The following is a 21,765-nucleotide window of genomic DNA, read 5'->3' as shown; positions in this document are numbered from 1 at the left end:
TAAATATCTTTGCAGCAAAATCCGTCATTCATTTTTCCAAATGTTCCGTTATAAAAAATACCCTGGAAATTCTTCTTATGCAAATTTCGATGAAAAACCCAGTATCGAAATCCCAACTTAATCAAAGCACGTTCGACTTGTGTCTCATTTCTTGATTTTTTTTTCAAACCCCAGACGCTATGTTTGCGAGAGTATTTATTTTTTTACTGGTCGTGTTTTTTCGTTGTGGAACCTGCAACGTCGTGAAAAGGTCAACGTCATGTCGCGATAACGTGTGTGAATTCCGGTGGATAATAGACTACAAGTTCACAATGATGTGGTACAATGAAACCTCCGAAGGGACAGTATATCAACCAATTGTCCAAGATTCCAAAGGATTCATTAGAAGACGATCCACGTCGCCAAACTGTTCAGAAACACACGAGGCGGTGTCGCTTGACGGTAGTGATAATTCAAATATCCATAATATCATATTGCAGTTTTTGTTTAACATGAAATATTGAATATTGAATGATGTACAAGTAATGTAATAATTTTAAACTTTTAGTGTGGAGTTTTGAATCTTGCTTAATAGGGTTAAATTAAAGTAATTACATATGAAGCAGGGTAGTTTTTTTTAAAATGCATTTTTGGTCCACAGTAAGGTTTTAAATCTAGTTTATTATCAAAGTAATCATAATTCCAAATATTATTTTTGAATATTAAGTTTTCGTATAAAGTAATTTTTTATTCTTTTTTAACTGATCCTGATAATGTACCAAAGTAGTGTTTTACAGCAATATTCTTTATTCAAGTACATTCAATGAAATGGTTTGGAAACACAACGATGTACTTTAATAAGTGCTACATTTTTTTTAATTTCAAACAGTTTAACTCGATTCTTTGACGTATTGTAGAGTTCAAGGAATTGGTCAGCACTGGTGACGGAGATTATAGAATGGTGTACGCCATCAACGGACAAATTCCAGGCCCCGAAATAGTCGTCACAGAAGGAGATGTGGTGAGCATGTAAATCATGTCATTAAGTCAACTGAAGGAATGTCGGAGTTTCTCATTAAAATTCTTGAAGGCGAAGTTTTCATGGACTTCTGAAATTTTACAGCTTCATAGGGAAGTATTTTCGTATATGTTCGTATACCTACAAAAAGGAATATGACTTTATAACCCTTTGTAATTAATTCATTGATGATATTAATTCTTGGTTGAGAGGTATTCACGAATTCCACGAAAATTTAGCCACCAGGATATCTAATATTTATGCAATATTCCATTCAACTTCCTTTCCAGGCAATTCAAGTTTATCAGTTGACCGAAAGAATGATTTATTTCATTATGATATCTTTTTATTTCATCATCATATCATTATGTAATATTTCTAAAAAGAAAAATCGAACCCCAAAGATTTCTAATATTCTTAAAATGCATGTAAAGTGGGACTCAACAGGTTTTGTTTTTAATTTCCAGGTAGCCATTCTTGTTTATAACCGGTTAAAGATGGAGGGGGTGACCATCCATTGGCATGGTCTATTACACAAAGGGACTCCATGGATGGATGGAGCCTCCATGATTTCCCAGTGTCCCATCATGCCGGGGCAGGTGTTTGAATACAGGTAAAAATAATAGTAAAATAGATTCCAAATTGTTTGCTCCACCTAGAAATGATGAGTGATATTGACTCTAAAAACTGTCAACATAGATATATCATTGACTACCTTTTGCATTACTGTGTTACAATCAGTTTAAAAATGATGAGAAAGATTTGATCAAAAACGTCCTAAAAAATATGATGAATTGTGATAAATGAGTCTTACGCACATACAATAAATGTTAGATTGAATTGGCACACATCGACAAAGACAAGGACCTTTTCCAATTCAACTTGTTTCTTTTTTTGTGTAACTGTGTGGTTTGTTTTTTTTGTATTTTGGTTGGTCTGGGTTTTTTTGCAAATCTAATGTTTATACAAATTACCAAATAAATCAGCAATTTTTAAGGAAAATTATTAAATGCTTTTTTATAAATTGAAGGCATAAGTGGAAAAAACAAGATTTAAGTGCACCCCTCCCACATTACATTTTATAGAAATAATGGAATTTAGTATGCTTGAAAAGTAAGGTATAAATAAATTTGGGGCTTTTTTAATATTATTTTATGAAAGTCATAGCTATTCTACTTGTAACTTAATTGTTTTCCGTTTTTAAAAATAAAGTAATAGAATGCATGAAAACAAAGGTAATGATACATATTTTTGTATCATTTAATCAAGGTTTATAGCAGAACCTGTGGGTACACACTGGTACCACGCCCACACCGGTACCATGAGGAACGATGGACTTTCGGGGGCCTTTATAGTGCTCCCAAAACAGGTATATTATTATGAAAGAAATATCTATATATTCTCTTGATTGATATATTACAACAGAAAGATTTTTCAGAATAATGAATTATAACTGGTATTATATAGAAAGGTACAATTGTTGCAAAAAAAAATGCTATAACATGCATCACTTCTGCAGTCATTCAACTAAAGTTTTTTTTCATAAGAATTCGTTTTATTTATTTTTATTCCTTAACCAAATCAAAGGTGCATTTTGTTTTTTACCGGGTGTGTGTGATTTTGTTATATTTCTTTTTCTTTCACAGCAAATGTTTTTGCGATACCACGGTGAGTTTTTCGCAGTTATACAAGACTGGACCAAGCGGTCAGCCGCGGAGACCGCAGAGGCGTACGGGAGCAGGTTGTTTGGGTATGACTTTTAAAGTCTTACAAATAAGGCAGAGTGGACGTATTTACTTTTTTAAGACTAATTTTAACCTCCTACCGAGGACAAAAACCTCTATACAAAGATATAGTTTTCTGGAAAACATACTAAATAATAGTTTATTCGCTAAAAACTCAATATCTAATAATTTGTAAGATGATCTCGTGGGTAATTTGTTGACCACTGTAACTTATCAATAAAATTGTCAACCCATATTTTTAAGTAATGTTTCTTTAATCAGTTATGATTGATACTAAAAGCACTGTTGAATAGCGTAAAAAATCTGATAGTGCATCTTCATCATTTCAAACGACAAACAGTTATTTCTAAGATCAGGAATGAATTGACAAAGATAGTACTAATTTTTTGAAAGATTGGAAGACTATGATGGAACATGCAAGCCAGTTAATTACATGCCAGATGAAACAACTTCTATTTTCCCCCTGAATGTCGGTCTAGTAAATGGCAGAGGTTGGTACATTTATTTAATAGATCTTAAGAATACCACCATAGTTTAATTTTTTTTTTTGTAAAATCCATATATTCATGTAAGCTCATAATAGATGGAAAAAATCCTATTTATTGATTGTAAAAATTCATTAAATCAAAATGGAATAAAACTTTTGTAATCAGGACGAAGATACACAGAGACAGATATTGAAAATGGGGAGAAACCGTTCATTCCACTGGAAACGTTTACAGTACAACAAATGGGAACATACAGATTCAGAATTATGAACGTTGGATTTGCCCAGCCTTTTGAAATTTCTTTTGAAGCTGTACGTAATTTAAAACTTAATATTGCCTAATTTTTACAAAGTTATAACGTAAATTAATGATTTTTTTTCTCGCTTGAGTTACTGTATGTAGTTGCTCTCTTGGTAGTATATTTTTATTTAGAATTTCTTTCAATTAAGCTAAAGTTTTATATTTGGAATCACTGATGTCAAAATACATGTAATTTTCATTTTTAAAAAGTTGTCAGTGTCACAGAAATGCTAACATCTTAGTATTTATTTGTGCATGTTTGTTTTAAGTACAGGAAAAAAATCAAATATAGAGATCTACTTGCAAACGCTAAACGCATGATTGTTATAAAAAAAGTGGTTCGATGATTTCTTTTATTTTAACCGTGTTAAAATGAAGTTAATACATGTTTGATAAAGCTCAATGATTGACAAAAAATAACAAATAGTAAATTATATGTGTAGAAATTTAATTTAAAAAAAATAAAAGCTTATCATAGCGGTGTTTAATGTTTTCATAAAGCATAAAACAAGTGCTTTTGATTATGATGAGTTAACGTAAAGTTAACTGTCAGATTGTCATTGCAACATACCATGTATCAGAAGTATTTATTTTCAAAACAGTTATTTAATGATTATATATATATATATATATATATATATATATATATATATATATATATATATATATATATATATATATATATTGATTCTAGCACACGATTTACGTGGTTGCAATGGACGGAAATGACGTCGAGGACCAGAAATGTGACTCTGTTGTTATAAGTCCCGGCGAGACTGTTGACATCAAACTGACGGCGAAACGTCAACCGAACAATTATTACATAAACATCAAAACAATACCAACAAGGACACTTTGGGTATTATTTCTATAGCATAATTATGAATGTAGAGATCAGTATTTTAATCAGATTGATACATACAATTTTATCTATAAAAGTTATTATTAAAATTCATTCAATTTAAACCAATATGCGAATAATAATGCTAAGTAATAATTGGGGTTTGCAGTCATTTTGTAACAAATTTTATGCATTTATTTAGTTTAAAACCATTATGCTAATAATACTTATTAGTGATGTATTGTAACTGGGTTTTGCATTCATTTTATTACAAATTTTATTTCCATGGATTTAACGTTCTCTTGTTTTATAAAAAAAAAAACAAAAAAAAAAAAATAAAAAAAAATTGAATGAAACCTAAAACAATACGATCAAAGAGTTTTTTTTCTCAAACATTTCTAGCTTTATTAGAGTTTCAAAAGTTCCTTGGCTTTTATTCTTCAAGGGACCAATAACGAGACCTCAACTGACCCGAGCTGTTCTTAATTACAAGGGTGTCAACAGGTTTCGTCGACCAGTGTCTGTACCTAGACTTTGTACTCAACAGAATCCTTGCTATGTGGTGAACCAAATCTATGGGTAGGTTAAGTACATTCTAGATGTTTTAATGAATGACAAAAACTTTTGTTTTTCAAAGACGCAATTTGGCAAAAAGGCAGATACTGTTTGCTGCCATGTTGTCAATCAATTTTGACTTGTGTTTGATTGTTCATGGTCTAAGGGGTCAGTTTTATTTGAAAACATATTTTGTTCTTTAAAAAAAATGCAATGTGTTGGAAAGTTTGAAATCATTATGTTTGAAATCATTATATTGACCAATTTCTTAAACGAAATGTGAGTAAAAACCAAAGGATGAACAATACATGTATATTGATGCATGTATCAAAGAGCTAATATACGGTTATATTAAAGGAAAATTATACAAACTAGAAAACCAAGAAGGTGACAAAAACGATGGTTGATGTTAAAATTTACATCAGAGAAATACAATTGCCAACTTTAAGCACCCCTTCCCCTGGAAAAAAACCCTCAATATAATTGATAAAAACTTAAAAATCTGTATTGGGTTATTGTTTTATTAATTTTTATTGAAAACAGAAGTAGCAATTCTGTATTCACCTCTTTTCTTTCTTCAGTTTGTTTTACTATATATTAATTCTTACCTTTATAGCAAGGCTCCTATAGATAGTAATGCCGTGATAATACCTTTGACGAGGTTAAAGTCTACTCATAATTCACTTACCCTATTTCCGGTGCCAATTGACAACGACCAATCGCATCTACAAGAATTTTTTCTTAATTTTCATCTCCTTCGTATGTATAAATTTGAATCAAGTATTAAATTAGCTTTTTTCCATTCAAGTTTTCAAGTCAAATATAATGAGAAAAGATGAAAAATTAACAGTTAGTTATTTTAACTGAAATACCAAGAACACATGTACTGTGCCAAAGAAAAATAAAATCATAGTTTTATTTGTTTAACATCTCCCTTTTTATTTATAAAAAGATTGAAATTAATTGAAATTTACAAATGTTTAAGTGGTCTATGGATAGCACGTTTTCTTTGAAAGCATGCAAGTCATAGTTATATTTGCGGTTATAGGAGGATTCCCAGCAATCAATGGCAGACGATTCATGTATCCAACGTCTGCTTTGCAGGTATGATTACCGGTATTTAACTGAACCCTCCTATAAAAGAAATTAATATCAATTGAATCGTATATCATGAAAATATACACACATATAGCAAACATTTAAATTGAAAAAAAATATTTGATTAATTTAATAAAAAATAAAGAAATGTCATGATCTATTTAGGCGTGTTTTTTTATTATTAACAATTAAACAGGTGGATAAGTGATTTTAAATGAAAAAAAATAATACAAACCTGCTCGCGTGTTAACGTATTACACATTCTCTATATTTACTGATTCAAAAGGGCCAGAACAACCAAAATGCCATATCGCAATGCGAACCACCGAGATGCACATCTGAAAGATGTAGATGCACCCATATGATAAAGTTAGAAATTGGAAACGTTATTCAGTTCGTCTTTTTCACTCAAGGTAGGTAAAAATCAAAATCTTTCCAACAAAGTGAAACCTGTTTTGCAACAGTTTTCTGAGTTTAATCTTTAGGATTATAATAGAAAAAATAATATCCTTCGAACAAATTAAATTTAAGTAACATGAAAATAAATCTTTATGAACCAACTTTAGAATTAAATAACAGGTATTTCGTCTTTTTACTTCTCCATACCATAATGATTGTTCCAGGGTTAAAAGCAGCACATCCCGTCCATTTTCATGGTCACCAATTCCACGTGGTAAAAATTGGATTTCCCGAGTATGACTCCGTAACTGGAAACGCGACAGCACCCAATGCAGATATCCGTTGTCTTAACGATGATTGTACTGAAGCAACATGGGCGAATCCAAGATGGCGTTATAATGTTCCCGGTCTGAATCTATGGAATCCTCCTATTAAGGACACAATTAATGTCCCCTGGGGAGGCTATGTTGTCGTTAGAATCGTCGCTGATAACCCAGGTATACTCAGTAGTTGATTTGAATTCATAAATAATCTAAATAAAATCCTTTATATTAATTAAAATTTAAAAGTAAAGCATAACGATACACAATCGTTGTTAAAATTTTTCCATTTGAAAATGCGTTTTGTAAAATTCCCATCGAGTTTGAGGTGAACTTACCTTAACTGAGGTAACTGAGATTTCCATTGTGACGTAACACCTGGAAGCTTTATTTCTGATGTAACGTCAAAATTTACATGACGTGACAATTGACCTAAGTTATTTATTTCAATAGGATTTGTTATACCGTGAACATCTAACGAAACTCGGCATTATTTCAATTTTCATAGAAAAAAAAAAGTTAAAAAGATGGACTTTTGAGCATTGATAGCTTCCAACCAGACACAAATGAAATATAGTTTTTTAAATGAAAATTGTAAATATTTCATAAAAATGACAGTTAGAAATCATAACTGTTTACCTTTTATAGTTCGGGTCAGGCAAATTCATTTGAATTATATGAGAAAAACGTCAGTGTGGGTAACCAAGTTTTATGCAACTTTGGTGCAATTTTTACGATAAAAAATACACGTGCTGCAAACTTTATTCTTTGACAAATTGGGAGCGAATGTTTTGAAAATAAAACAATACCAGGTGTATTTAAAAAACCATCTTGTCATTGCACTGAAATCAATATATGGTATATATATATATATATATATATATATATATATATATATATATATATATATATATATATGTCAACATGATTATGGTAAAAATAAGTATAAAATGCATATTTATGTTACTTAGATACGATAGTAAGTCAAACTTGAAAGTATATATATAGTCAGCAACATTTTTGATCAATAGGCGCGATTGAAAATCAATGTTTGTAGTGAGCGTTTGATTTACTTTTACTGCTGACATACATGTAGATCATATAAAGGAGACGGAAAAATGATCCACCATTAGTTATAATCAATGTGTAGTAATTCATATAGCAATCGGGTATTGATCTTGCAGGTTACTGGCTACTTCATTGTCACCTTGGTTACCACCAATCACAAGGGATGTCTCTAATTCTACAAGAGGGAGACCCTGTAGACATGGTAGAACCGCCCACCAGTTTCCCAACATGCAACAGTTTCCGAACCTCTACAAAGGGGATTCAATCAGCGATCAACAAGCAAAAGGAGATTCTAGACAGAAAAAGTAAGATGATTTATTTTAGGAATGAATTTCATTGCATTCAACTACTTAATTCGAAGATAAAAGAATTTGGACAGTATACACTATTTTAACCGCGAAGCTGTTTATGAAAAAAAAACACTGTTACAAGTCATTTTATATCAGTCTATATTGGATGGATATTGAATTTATTGCGTAAAAATAAATTTTCTGTAACAATTTTAAAAAAAAATCTTTTATTCGTTATAACAAAATTTTATAAAGATATTTCACTGTACAAAATTCAACCGTCACGTCAGACTGATAAATACCTTTTTGACGTTAGTCTTGCTACGAATTGGGCAATATCCTTTGTCCGATATAAAGTATTGGTTCAGTCAATCAAATGGCGCGTTTGGAACAAAATTCAATTATAAGGTAATTCTAATGAAATATAATGTAAAAATAGCACTTGTAAACCATCTTCATCAGGACGAAAATTTGCAAATCTTAACTGCCTCTTAAATGAATTTTTGAGCTCAAATTGAAATAAAATTTTGCAGCGTAATTATCTTATTATAAAATGGCAAAATGAGTCATATTTCCGGTGACGCGTACCTACCTTCCGCCAAAATATTTCAGTAAGAATGTAGCATTAAAAGTAACATAAAATAAAGTATAGCAAAACAACATTTTAAGCACAGATTCTCAGTGCATTAATACAGAAAACACTCTCGCTAAAGTCACACCTAAGCTAAATATAACACACAGGTAACACGGCGAACAATAGCCAAGGTGATTTTACGGGACGATTCAAACCATTAAAATCAAATGCATATGTGGGAACTTTTCACGGTCAGATTCCCGTTTCTTTGCCACAGTGTTACTTATAAATGTTCCTCATATGTTTCATTAACGCTCCCCCCCCCCCTCCACGCACATGCTTCTAGCTTTTTGGACAGCTCTGCAGGGTATGACCTAGCACCTATTGTTAAGGTCAGCTTAGCTTGTGGCAAAGATTAATGAGTAAAAATCTATGGAATGTGTCACAAATATCCTATGATATCTGCATCTGATTTGCCTACCTTCTACAAATATAAATCAATGTTTTTGACAAATACTTGTGGATTTTTTTTTTTTACATTTATGCCAATATGCCAATTTTAAATTGATAATTTGAAAACGAAGGAAATTTCATTGAATACTTTCCGAACAGCCCGTGTATATGCCGATTCATGTATTATTAAATTTGAATATTCTAATCCCTTGTGTTCATGGAGAAAAAAACTATTTAGTAGCAAATCTTATTTCAAAAATGAAAACAAATCTTTCAAAGAATACAAAGCATAACATAAAATGATGAATTTTAAATCTCCTAACAATGTGTATCTTAAAGGGGCCAGCGATAACATTAATATTTAGTACTAGTGATTATGTTGTTTATGGTCCCTGAAGATTACATATAGCTACAAATCTAGGGTCACACTTTGACAGCAATGTTTAAATGTGTGATATGGCAAATTGTCATTCAGCTGTGTTAAATTATGCTCTCAGATTTAAAACAGATATTAAACGAATTTAAATTTTCGGGACGTTATCTGCAGTGGTAAAAAAAACTAGTTTTGATATTTTTAGAAAGAAGGTTTAGTAAAATGCAGCCAAACACAAAAAGGACTTTGCAAGAGGATAAAACAGTTACAAGCTTCTTCCACCAAGCAGAAAACCAAGAAACAAGTAAATGGAGCTTAAAGAATTTGATCTTGATTTTTTTGTCATGATTTCATTTTCATATTAAAACCATTCATTGCTATAAATTCACATAAGACATGTATATAAATTTTGATTTCAGTTTTAATTTTTCTACTTTTTTCCGAAAAAGATAAAGTTAACGTTCATTTTCATAAAACTCATCTTCTTAAGTCAATAATTCTGAATAGCGGAGTGGAAAACAAATCACTGACTTAGGAATATGAGTAATATTATTTCTTTAAAATATGGTGAAATCTATTTAGTAGTCATGTATATAAAAGCATGTCAAATTTTCTCAAATATGTTAAACTCCAGAAATCTAAATTGCAGGAAGAAACTTTCATGCTCTGAGAGAAATTGCAACTACAACTGCTAGCCCAGGTAATACTTAGTCTCCCTTTTTAGCTCACCTGAACCGAAGGTTCAAGTGAGCTTTTCTGATCACCCGTTGTCCGTCGTCCGTCCGTCCGTCCGTCCGTCTGTCTGTCTGTCCGTCCGTCTGTAAACTTTTCGCATTTTCAACTTCTTCTCAAAAACCACTGGGCCAAATTTAACCAAATTTAGTACAAAGCATCCTTATGGAAAGGGGATTATAAATTGTTAAAATAAAGGGCACAGCCCTTTTCAAAAGGGAGATAATTGCGAAACAGTGAGTATAGGGTGCATGTCTTTAAAAATCTTCTTCTCAAGAACCACTGCACCAGAAATGCCAATATTTACACAAAAGCTTGTATATATAGTGAAGATTCTAAATTGTAAAAATCGTGACCCTCGGACCAAAACTGGGGCCCCAGGCGGGGATCAAAATTTAACATAGAACTACATATGAAAAATGTTTAAAAATTTTCTTCTCAACAACCACTTCACCAAAAATGCCAATACATACACAAAAGGTTGTATATATAGTGAAGATTGAAAAAATCGTGACCCTCGGACCAAAACTGGGGCCCCAGGAGGGGTTTAGATTTTAACATATATAGGAAAATGTTTTAAAATCTTCTCAAGAACCATCGTGCAACTGTTTGGGATATTACTATGCATACATGTACATCCTTAAATAATGTAGATTCAAAAAATTGTAACTCCCGGACAATTGATGGGCACCAAGAGGGGTTCAAAATTTAAACATTTTAAAAAACAAAGGAAAAGTTTAAAAATTTTCTTCTCAAGAACTACCATGTTTTAGTTAGTGGAATATCTATGCATGCATCCTTCGCTTAGGTAGATTCATAATTCGTAAAATCGTGACCCCCGGACCAATAATGGGGCCCCAAGATGGGGTCAAAGTTTATTATAGAAATATAAAGGTAACAGGTTAAAAAATCTTCTTCTCGAGAACTACAATGCTTCAATTTGTGAGATTACTATCATGCATACAACCTTGGATAATGAAGGTTCGACAGTATTAAATTAGTGACCCCTGGACTAATACTAGGGACCCAAGATGGGTTTAAAGTTAAATGTAGAAGTACCGGTATATATGGAAAATGTTTAAAAATCTTCTTTTCGAGAACTACAATGCATCAGTTTGTCAGATAACTACGTAAGCACCCTCAGATAGTGTAGATTCGAAATTATAAAAGCCGTGACCTCAATCTAATACTGGGGCCCCAAGAGGTGTTCAAAGTTTAGCGTAGAAATATAGAGGGAAAATGTTGAAAAATCTTTTTCTAGGGAACTATAATGCTTCAGCTTGTGAGATAACTATGCAAGCATCCTTAAATAATGTAGATTCCAAATAATTAAAACTTTAGCACTGGACTAATACTGTGGCCCCAAAAGGGGTTCAAAGTTTAACATAGAAAGATATATTGAAAATGTTTTTAAAAAGTTCTTCTCGAGAACTATAATGCTACAGTTTGTGAGATTACTATGCAAGGATCCTCAAATTGTGTAAACTCTATTGTAGTGAAGTGGAACTCTTCTACGTTCAGTTTTTCAGGTTGTGTATGTGCGGTCCCACCGCAGTGCTACACATTTTCATTCCTATGTTACTATTTATGTTGTTCAAGCCAACCATAAACCTCGGACCATTACTGGGTCCCCAGAAAGGGGTTCAATGTTTAAAATAGAAAAAGCATATGCTACGAAATGTAATGTTACAAGGAACTGCTGTTCAGGTGAGCGATGTGGCCCATGGGCCTCTTGTTTAAAAATAAATATATATTTGGGTTATCCCTCTTGACAAATTATCTGGAGTACAAATCGTAAACATACTTTTCAGGAACCATTTTGCCGCTATTATTAATAAACCAAATGATGAAGTAAACAAAGTTTTAATTGCTTAAATTATATATATTTTACTCCTAAAACTTTACCCTGAACTTCTTTGCAAATCCTTTAAGTAAAAAGTGTCCAAACAAAATACAATGAAAAATGATATACCACAAAAGTATATTATGAGAAATATTTATTCAAACTTGAATATTAAGGGACTTTCAAAGGAACAGAGTAAAAAGGATCTGATAACTCTGACTTAATAAACAACCTATATATATATAATATTGCAAATCATCAACTAGTAACAAAACTACTGTTCTATCGTCAAAGACAAGATAGGATAATCATTGGATTTGCAACAAAAGACAACGCTAATGAACATTGGATAAAAAAGTAAATCGACGAAATAAAAGCAGTGAACAATAAGATTTATGTGCAGTACCTCTTCTGAATCTTAGACGTCTTTTTGTTGTACAAATATATATTTAAATGTATTTTAAAGTATCTGATTTTAAATTATATAAATTAGATGTAATTCATAAAAAACCGTAAAATTTACTCTTATCTTAATGTGTTGTTGTTGTAATTATCACTAGTGACTTTGCAGGCCAATATATTATTTTTATGTTGGATAAGTCTATAAAATGACATTTTATTGCAGAGTCTATTTATTTCTTTTGAATCGAGTCATGCAAACAAACTAGATCACACAAACAACCTGCAAAAAAAATGAATATTTAAATGACAAACCCTCTAATATTATAAACATTGCAAACAAACTATATCACACAAACATCCTGCAAAAAAAAAAAGAATATTTAATTGACAAACCCTCTAATATTATTACTAAACAAAATCAATGTGCAATGTATTCTAAGATGTACTTTGTTTTCTCAAGAAACATTCAATTTGATATATTTATAGTAAGCAATATAAGAATCCTGTTTACAGATGTTTGGCCAGAAATACGATCTAAGAAACCTTCTGGGCTACCAACTAGACATTGGCCGCAGACACAATCTAGGGAATCTTCTGGGTCCCGTTCAAATAGGATTAATGCTGGTTCCTTCCCACTATTACCTGAATCGAGTAAAACTAGTGAAATACCAACTTTACCTTTACCGTTATTTTCTGGGTCCCGTTCAAATAGGATTGATGCTGGTTCCTTCCCACTATTACCTGAACCGAGTAAAACTAGCGAAATACCAGCTTTACCTTTACCGGGTATATCCAATCCAGACAATTCCTTTGGTTTGTATGATTTTTACCCGTATAATAAAACTTTTCTAAAACACATATGTTTGTTTTAAAGTATTGAACAGAGCAATCTTTAAATTCTCAAATTGAAATGAAAGCTTTGTCAAAGTATTCTGCATATCAAAATTTGTTATGATGGTACTTAGGTTCCACTTGTAAAATGTGAAAACACTAATTTGTTTCTAGATAACATATGATTAACAATTTTATCTGTGTTTATGTAAGATATTGAGATCATTAATTTAAAATCAAAATACAAATAATTTACTCCGGCGAAAGCATGCATATTAAAAAATCAAATTAAGCTCATTGTTAATTCATGTATTTCAGATGTTTTGATAGAATTATTATGTTCAAAACTAAATAAATTGGGCAATTTGCACATCTACATGCATATAAATGAATAACTAATTGATATATTCTATATATCTACGATGATAAGAACAACATATATTAATTCAGTTGAAATCTCGTAAAAAGTAAATCAGTTGGCAACAACACACTTTCCAATAGCTATTTAACAAATTAAAAAAAGATTAAAAAGATAAAAGGATTTCAGAAGCACTTATCGTCCTTGGGCTTTTGAGTTGAATTAAAAAAATAGATAAATACAATTTATAGAAAGTCCATTTTGAAGTAAATAAATCATAGTAAGTAATATGAAGAGCAAAAGGCTTAACTAATGTCACACATCGTTTTATGTCGATTTGCCAACAAACTCTAAAAAAGGAAAAAAAGGAATTTTTCTCTTCACTTATGCTTATTCTGTCAATAAGTTCCTAAATTACGAATTTGGATTCCAAAAAAGCCTACAATCTTGAAATAAATTGAATTTTCAGAAATTGTCAGTTTTGAAAGCCTTTTTGGGATGCGTTTCGTTTATTTATTTTTGAATGTTGAATAAAAACTGGAGAAAGCATAGTCAATGGTTTTGAATATGTTTAAATATTTACTTTTTAATCAAAGTTCAATCAATTTTCCAGACTCTTGGAACAGCGGACTTGCAGATAGTGTGTTCAGTTCTGCGTTTGGTAACACGGATGTGCCTGTTGATGTACCACAGTTACGACCTATTAACTCGTTCGGCCCTTCTGTTCCCGCTTTACCAGCAAGTTTAACAGACAATGATAGAAACCGTCGATTAGGTAAGATTTTTTGTATACTTTTAATCTCAAAGGTTTCGAGAACTAGGGTATTTTCGTAACTTGTTATGCAATGAAATTTAAGTGAAAGTGCATCGTTTGCAATCAAAAATCTGCTTCATCAATTTTTTTTCATAGGTAGCTTAAGAGGGCTTGATGGTCGAGGCCATTTTAAGACTTTTTTAAAATTTCCTTGCGAAGAGCTCTGTATAAAAGCAATAGGTAAAAAATTCGAATTTAAGGCTGTTTATTGTTTATAGTTGTCCTCTACTCTATGGTAGTTTACAGATGATTCTGTATAGTATTGAATCATGATTTTTTTTTAAGTATACACTCTCATAACTGCAGCGGTGTGTGCATACAAATTGAGTAACGCGCGTTAGCGCGTTATGAAAATTTGAATGCACACATCGCTGCAGTTATGAGAGTGTATACTTCAAACAATCATGATTTAATGCTTATATTTACATTTTTTTAACTTCTTGCCTTGTCTGCAAATGTGATTCATACCTTAAAATTCCTATCTTATCCTAAGGTTAAGTTAATATTAATGGAAGAGCCACAGTAACAGCCACTAGGGTGAACTTTGATTTTCGCTTGTGACGTTGCAGTTTACAGCGTTCAACGTCTGTGACGTCATAATAAAACTCGTCAATTTGACCTTTGACTGCCTGTTGCATTAAGAGGCATTTGAAGATCACAAAATTTAATGGGAAAACACAGTTGAATGTAAATATTCATATTTGAATTTTAAGGTCGATCTGATGGGGAATTTGTTGACCACTCAGCCTTTTTAAGCGTTTATATCAATTAAAAAAAAAAACTATGGAAGGTCGTGTTTTATTTCCACATATAATTTAGGTTCTATTCTCATTTACTTTAGTTAATACACAAGCAAATTGTACATTGGCTATTTGTACCAACAATCAGACGGTATTCATTCATATCTTTTAAAGAAAATTTATACTGTAGATTTTTTTTTGTTCCTTTAGGCGCTAACCTTAATATCACCTTTCAAGTACAACACGTTAAAAAACATGCTACTTGTACATGAAGACGCTTTTCAAAACTGCATTTCTTGTATTGTTAGTTGTTAAAATTAAGTCATTTATTTGTTTTGCATGGGTTTAACAGAGTGCAAAACTGAAAATATGTTTGCTATACATAACTTATTTTCAACCTTATACATGTAATATCATTACATGTATTCTAACCTATATATTTTTTAAACCTAGAGTATTTAATAACAAAAATGTCGATTTTTATTATACAGTACGTTCTAATTACATTTTGTACAAACATTTTACCTCCTTCCCAAGATTTTCGTTTTTACAAATTCATCATGCATATCCTTTAATTTAGTGCTTAATTCCAATTTAAACATTTTTTCCAAGACATGTCTTACACAATAGTTTGGCGGTACACTGAACGATTTCGATATGCACCTTTAAGAAAATTGAAACACAAAGGAAGTGCAAATATTCGCATAAACGCAATATGAGCTTACTGAAAAACCAAAAAACTAGTTTTTAAACAACAAACCTAAAAAGAAAATGATAAGATTGTACATACTAACATTGGGGTTCTCTTCATGGAAATAAATGTGTTTTCATGAAGTATTCACATACATGTATTATGTTACTATGAATTCACTAATAATATTCGATTTATAGATCCACCGACAAGTGCAGTAGACATTTTCGGCGTGCGAGACAGCTCTTCTGTAACAATGCATGACAATCTCATTTCTGATACAACAATTTCCGGACCATTTACCGAACCAACGAGTAATGATCCGTTTGCTGCATTTCGAAGTTTTGACCCTGTGGATAGCTTATCTGATAATTCTATCCCATTCACATCAAGTCCTGGACCATTTATTGACTCTACAGATAATAATCTGTTTGCTGATACAACAAATAATGCTCAATTTGCTGATACTACAATGAATGACCAATTTGGTGACACAATTAGTAATAATCCATTTGCTGATACCAGTAATATTCCATTTACTGACACAGCAAGTAATAATCCTTTTGGCGATACAACAAGCAATATTCCGTTTTCTGGAATAACAAGCAATGAGCCGTTTTTCGATTCGCAAAGTAATGTTCCTTCTGCTGATACATCAAGTAATGCACCTTTTGGAGAACTAACCAGCTTTTATGATTCTGCTGGGAGCACAGACCCAGTCCGTAAGTTTCGTATCTGATGTTTTAAAATTCATTTACTTTGGGTGATTCTAATTTAGAATCGTTCGTAATGATGTAGATTTACCACAATTAAAGGACACATTGTGTATTTATTGTATAAAAATCTTTTAATAGCTTAACTTTGAATAGTTTATACAATTTAATTCTAACAATGTTTTCTTCTAGGAAACCTTCATTGCTTACCAATATAGATTTCCAATATTATTTTTGCGTAATTATCAAACCCCTTTGTCTAAATGCAAAATCAAACACACAGAATTGAGATAAGACCAAGCACAAAAACCCATACAAACTGACCATTCAAGTTCTTTTTTAACTAGTGGTCCAATCACCAATGAGACTTTCCGAGCTAGAACCTATATCAAGTTCATCCGGGACAGGTATTCCGTCATCATCACTCCCTGGGTTTTCATCAGGTGGCGGTTTGCCTGACTCATCCGGTAAGTGAAATGAAGAACAATATATTTGTTTGGAGAATTCTAGATCTTGACCACCCCATTGTATTGTATTTTTTTAAAAAATATATTTTTAATTCATAAATATTTTCATTTAACTGTATAAACTTAAGATACTATCAATGCAAAAAAGTGCATCTTTACGCAAATTCATATTAAACAAATGATCATATTCGTATGTTTGTTTTGTCCTTCAATTCAATCTTATAATACACGTACAAACGTTTATCTTTTTCAGGTAGCAGCAGTTTTACAGATTCGGGAAATTTGAATGAGTTTTTTATAGGTTAAATCCTAACCAACGTTTGAGCTACTCTACAGAAACATTTTATTACTTTGTATTAAGTTGTTGCAATCGTTATTAGAGAACAAGTTGAATGACATTTCTTAACATATTGTGTTTTTCTAATTTTTGAGTAATAATGTCCTTCTTGAATATTTGAATCGTTCATATTTTAAACATTGGTGAATAAAGCGAATCAAACGCACATTGGAAATGAAATGTTGGAAATATAAAGCCTTTTTGTTTCTTTCGATCGAGAATATCTTCTTGAACTATGTATTGATTTCAAAATATCGATTTGCGGTTTGTATTCGATAAATTCAATACTTAAAACATATATCTATTAGTATCATTTCTTGATGCTTATATAAATGAAATATTGCTAACGTGAAATTCGAATAAATGTTGTTTGATAGATTACTATATATAGACGGATATAATTAACTAAGATAAATCGAATATTCTATATAATTTTTTATTAATATTAATCATGCTTGCTTATGCATAATTTATATATGATATCTTATTTCATGTAGTACACGCACATCTATGTCTGTTATAAGTGCGTAGTGTAAACATGTTTTTTTTTTAAATTTAAATATATGTTTATTTAACACAGTGGAGATTGTTAGGGAGATTTTTGTATGTATGTGTCACTGACCGATTAAATGCATTGAAATATCTTTTGTTTATGTTGCTTTAAATTTGTCCTTGAAAAAGCTGACGTCATGCATTATTTATCACGAGCCGTAGTTTGTATAAATTGGTTTTCCAAATTTAAAATAAAAAAGGAATCCATCACCATTGGAATGATTTTAAATTCTTTGCAAAATATATAGTAGCATTGTGACTATTTTTATCGAAAATAAGATGGATATGTGAATAATTACACTGTTTTACTTACATGACATTATTTCAACTGAACAAGATATACATGTAATTGTAGATTTTCGACATTTAACAGCCCCAAGCAATCTGTTTCATCAAAACCATTCCAAAAAAAAGTTTTTAGTCTTAATTTTAAGCATCAAAATCATTTAAATAAATTTAGGTTAAAGATATTTAGGATCTCATTTGACTGATTATACATTTGATAAAAACAACTTCATCATGGTAGTAATTTTGATTCTCATCATCGCTCGAGGAAGGCCATTACCGATGTACATAAACAGATAATTGTCTCAAGATCTGCTCACAAAATGCCATTCATATATGACACTATTTTCCTGTAACAAGCAGCTCACCGCAGCTCGCTTTTTGTCTTTAACTGAAATACGACAACAATTTTATGTCAAACATCATTCAGATGTGACTGTAAATTGATGTTATAATATCAACAGACACCATCACATTACCACTTCTGCTCAATGTTATCCTAAACTAACAAAAGGTGTGACGTGTATAACAGCAACCATCGGACAGTGGCTTTAAGAACCATTTTAACAAGGGCTTGGACGTTGGGAAGTTATGTTCAACAGCAATTTGACGTAGTCCTTTCTGTTTCATTGTATGCCATTCTGCCATTGTTCTTTGAAATCAACAATATTTGTCTGGATTTTGAGCTGAGACTACGCATTCTGTGTATATTATACGTGAAACCAGCGTCATTTTAACTTGTTTGTTTTGACGCAAGAAATAATTAGTTACATCTTACCGAAAGTCCACGGTCTTGTTAAAATAGTTCTGAAGTTACGCAACATGCATGGTAAAGGGGCAGATGTTCAAAGTAAAGTGTTAAGTTTGTACAAGTACAATCCAAGGTTTTACTTTATCTTATTAGACAACCATATAATTATCTCAAGTTAGTCCGTGTATGAGTTTTTGTTCTTTTTTTTTTGAGCGCTTCTCTCATATATTTTCACAAAGCATTTGCGTTGTTGAAACTGAATGACAAATGCCTTTTTTTCACGAGAAAAAAAATAAGCTTATTATTATTATTTTTAAATACCTTATTATGTACTTGTCTTCGCCTGCTGTCTGGCTTAAAATATTTCGTAAATTATTAAAATGAAAAAAATCCCACCAAGCGTTTGAATATTTTTATTTTGATACATAAGTGAAACAAAGTATATTTAGTAAACAATAAATGTGTTATTTCAAATAAAACATATGCATTATTAAATGAAAAAGTTATCCATTATTGAAGGTAGGACATGACCTTGACAATATCGTCATATGTTATTGAAGGTATGACAGAACCTTGAAAATATTGATATCGTCATAATTATGTTATTCAAGGTAGGATATGACCTTGACAGTGCCGTCATCTGTACCGAACTCACACACCCAGAGCTTATCCTCGTCGTCAACAGTAATCCCCGTTGGACCCTCGATTTTCCCAAAAAGTAGATAGCTGACAAAGGCGCCATTTTCCTTGATGATGTGCACGGTGTTGTTCCAATGATCAGCCACTAGATAGTTTCCCCGACTATCCGTAGCGATTCCCTCGGGGGTGAAATTCTCGACGACTTTCCTGGCTTTATTTCCGTCGTAGGAAAACTGAAACTCTCCGTTAGCGGCCACCAGGATAACCTCACGCTTACTGTAGTCGGAAACGCAAATTCCGCCATTTTTGTTTTCGATGACGTAATGCGGTTTTGTGTAGATGCTCCTTTTGCTTCCGTCTCGTTCAATTTCCATAATTGGTTGACCTGATTGGCTATATTTGACAACTTTCCCAAAAATGTCTTTTGAATTATACAGGCAAACTAAAAGATCGCCTGATCTACATGAACCTATTCCTATGGGTTCAAAGTCGCCAGTTGAAAACAAGCGAGTGATTTTTCCCGATTTCGCGTCCATTTTCATCACAAGATTTTCACTGGGAACGGTAAAGAAAACTGACTTCTGGTCATGTGATACAGCCAATCGCATTGGTTGAGCAGAAGCCTTGACACTTTTGATTTCTTTGCCATTAGAATCAATAAGCTTGATGGTGTCACTCCTCGAGCTCAAAAGCCAGAACTGGTCTTTGCCGGCAATTCCTATGTCTCTAAGAAAGCTCAAGGGGCATTTAACTTCCTTTGACATAACTGGGTTTTCCATAAGACGTTCTTGGAATTTTTCTTTGTAGGTCACGACCTCGCAAGGTTTTGATGCATGTGAGCTTTTGCAATTGTCGCAAAGATCAATTTTGTGTTCCTTGCAGTACCATTGCACGGGGCCCTTTGGTATCACCCTGCAGGCTTGACATTCTAAGTGATGCTGTCCCTGTCTTTCTGAGTCCATTTTTTCTGGAAGCAAAAAGGTACATGGGTTTTAATTTTAGCATCAATGTTGTAATTTTCTAACGCGAGAAATATATTTGCATAAAATCGCGATAAACACCCTTCGCAGATTACAAAATCTCAATTTCATTTTTTTTTCAGTAGGTTGTGAACTACATAGTATATGAATTATAACAAGTTTGGTCCTCGCGATTTAATATTCTCGCAATCGCGAAATTCAGAACTCTCGTAAAACAGAATATACGGTCAGTTACAGTCTTTATATATTGCACTAAGATATCGAGTAACAAAGAAAGATAACTCTATGATCATTGATTATTTCTTGGTGAAGGTGAATTATATTTTTACATGCATCCATTACAAATTTAAAGGCTTGTTGTGTTTTTATGACCATTTTCTTCAGTCTTTCTACAATATTTATTGAAATGTAGCCAAATCTTGTTCATAAAAATTCAACACAATATATAGTGTCGATCTATACTATATATTATAGGCATACATGTACAACGAAATACATGTATATACATGTACAACTGAGTGACAATTAATTATCTGAACCTATACAATATGCATGTTGTCAGTATTTTAAAAGAATTTATCGATCATTTGAATATAAAGCTTAATTATGTTCCAAAGATAATGCTGCAACAGTCGATATTATGAGTCTACTTTCGTTTTGTATTTCTTCACTTTGTATAGTACTTTAGAATAACAATATAGCACTTATACCAAATACCAAATAACAAATTACACAGTAGTTAAAAACTCAAAATGCATGTATACATGTACTTACATTTATCTTCTCCTCTCTTAAATGAATACGTATCATATAACAAAATATCTCTGGACTCTTGTTTGTTTACGGTATCTTCACCGATCCGGAACTTGGATCGAAGGATCAAAAAGTGACAAACTAGGGCGGATCATATGGGTGTCATTTAAATGCGAGCTACAATAATTCCAAGCGCGGGTCTAGAAAGGGGTCGGGAGACCTGAAAGTTTTAAAGGTACTGAAAATTAGCCTCGGGCGAACAAAATTATCCGGACCTCAGACCCACCCCCATCCCTGCCAGACTTCTGGATCCAAGCGCATACATGTCCCATGCACCCCCGCCACACATACATGCTAAATCAAACTGGTTTTTTTT

At 32.0% G+C, this 21,765-nt stretch overlaps 2 protein-coding genes and 1 long non-coding RNA gene across 4 annotated transcripts; 2 read left to right on the top strand and 1 right to left on the bottom strand.

The window, feature by feature from the left end:
• Positions 1-176: 176 nt before the first annotated feature.
• Positions 177-16,294, top strand: LOC105337413 (uncharacterized; the record flags this gene model as incomplete). Its single annotated transcript, XM_066072665.1, has 19 exons — positions 177-441; positions 897-1,000; positions 1,465-1,610; positions 2,267-2,366; positions 2,644-2,747; positions 3,136-3,233; positions 3,396-3,541; positions 4,225-4,389; positions 4,817-4,950; positions 5,543-5,685; positions 5,975-6,030; positions 6,311-6,437; positions 6,648-6,920; positions 7,928-8,116; positions 9,707-9,805; positions 10,151-10,201; positions 12,992-13,291; positions 14,281-14,442; positions 16,113-16,294. Coding segments are annotated over exons 1-19 (2,841 nt in total), but the record flags the coding sequence as incomplete, so codon positions are not given.
• Positions 16,295-16,298: 4 nt separating this feature from the next.
• LOC136272332 (uncharacterized) lies at positions 16,299-18,070 on the top strand. Its single transcript, XR_010710310.1, has 3 exons — positions 16,299-16,634; positions 16,973-17,092; positions 17,346-18,070. It is a non-coding gene; the product is annotated as an uncharacterized lncRNA (long non-coding RNA).
• Positions 18,071-19,424: 1,354 nt separating this feature from the next.
• Positions 19,425-21,529, bottom strand: LOC105337404 (tripartite motif-containing protein 3). Of its 2 annotated transcripts, none has more exons than XM_011442113.4 (2): positions 21,411-21,529; positions 19,425-20,623 (listed from the first exon to the last, which is right to left on the bottom strand). In XM_011442113.4, the coding sequence occupies exon 2, from the start codon at positions 20,616-20,618 to the stop codon at positions 19,620-19,622; it is 999 nt and encodes a 332-aa protein (XP_011440415.3). In that variant the 5' UTR covers positions 20,619-20,623; positions 21,411-21,529; the 3' UTR covers positions 19,425-19,619. The 2 variants fall into 2 exon arrangements, with proteins under 2 accessions (XP_011440415.3, XP_034310399.2); XM_034454508.2 differs by having other exon boundaries at positions 21,407-21,425.
• Positions 21,530-21,765: the final 236 nt, after the last annotated feature.

This window comes from Magallana gigas, chromosome 10, assembly GCF_963853765.1.
Source record: "Magallana gigas chromosome 10, xbMagGiga1.1, whole genome shotgun sequence".
In the NCBI taxonomy this organism is placed as follows: domain Eukaryota; kingdom Metazoa; phylum Mollusca; class Bivalvia; order Ostreida; family Ostreidae; genus Magallana; species Magallana gigas.
Note: the sequence above shows the minus strand (reverse complement) of the source record. Positions and strands in the feature narration are given on the sequence as shown.

What these genes read in the sequence shown, in the direction of transcription:
- LOC105337404 (XM_011442113.4), bottom strand. Translation starts at nt 20,618, where the DNA reads ATGGACTCAGAAAGACAGGGACAGCATCACTTAGAATGTCAAGCCTGC.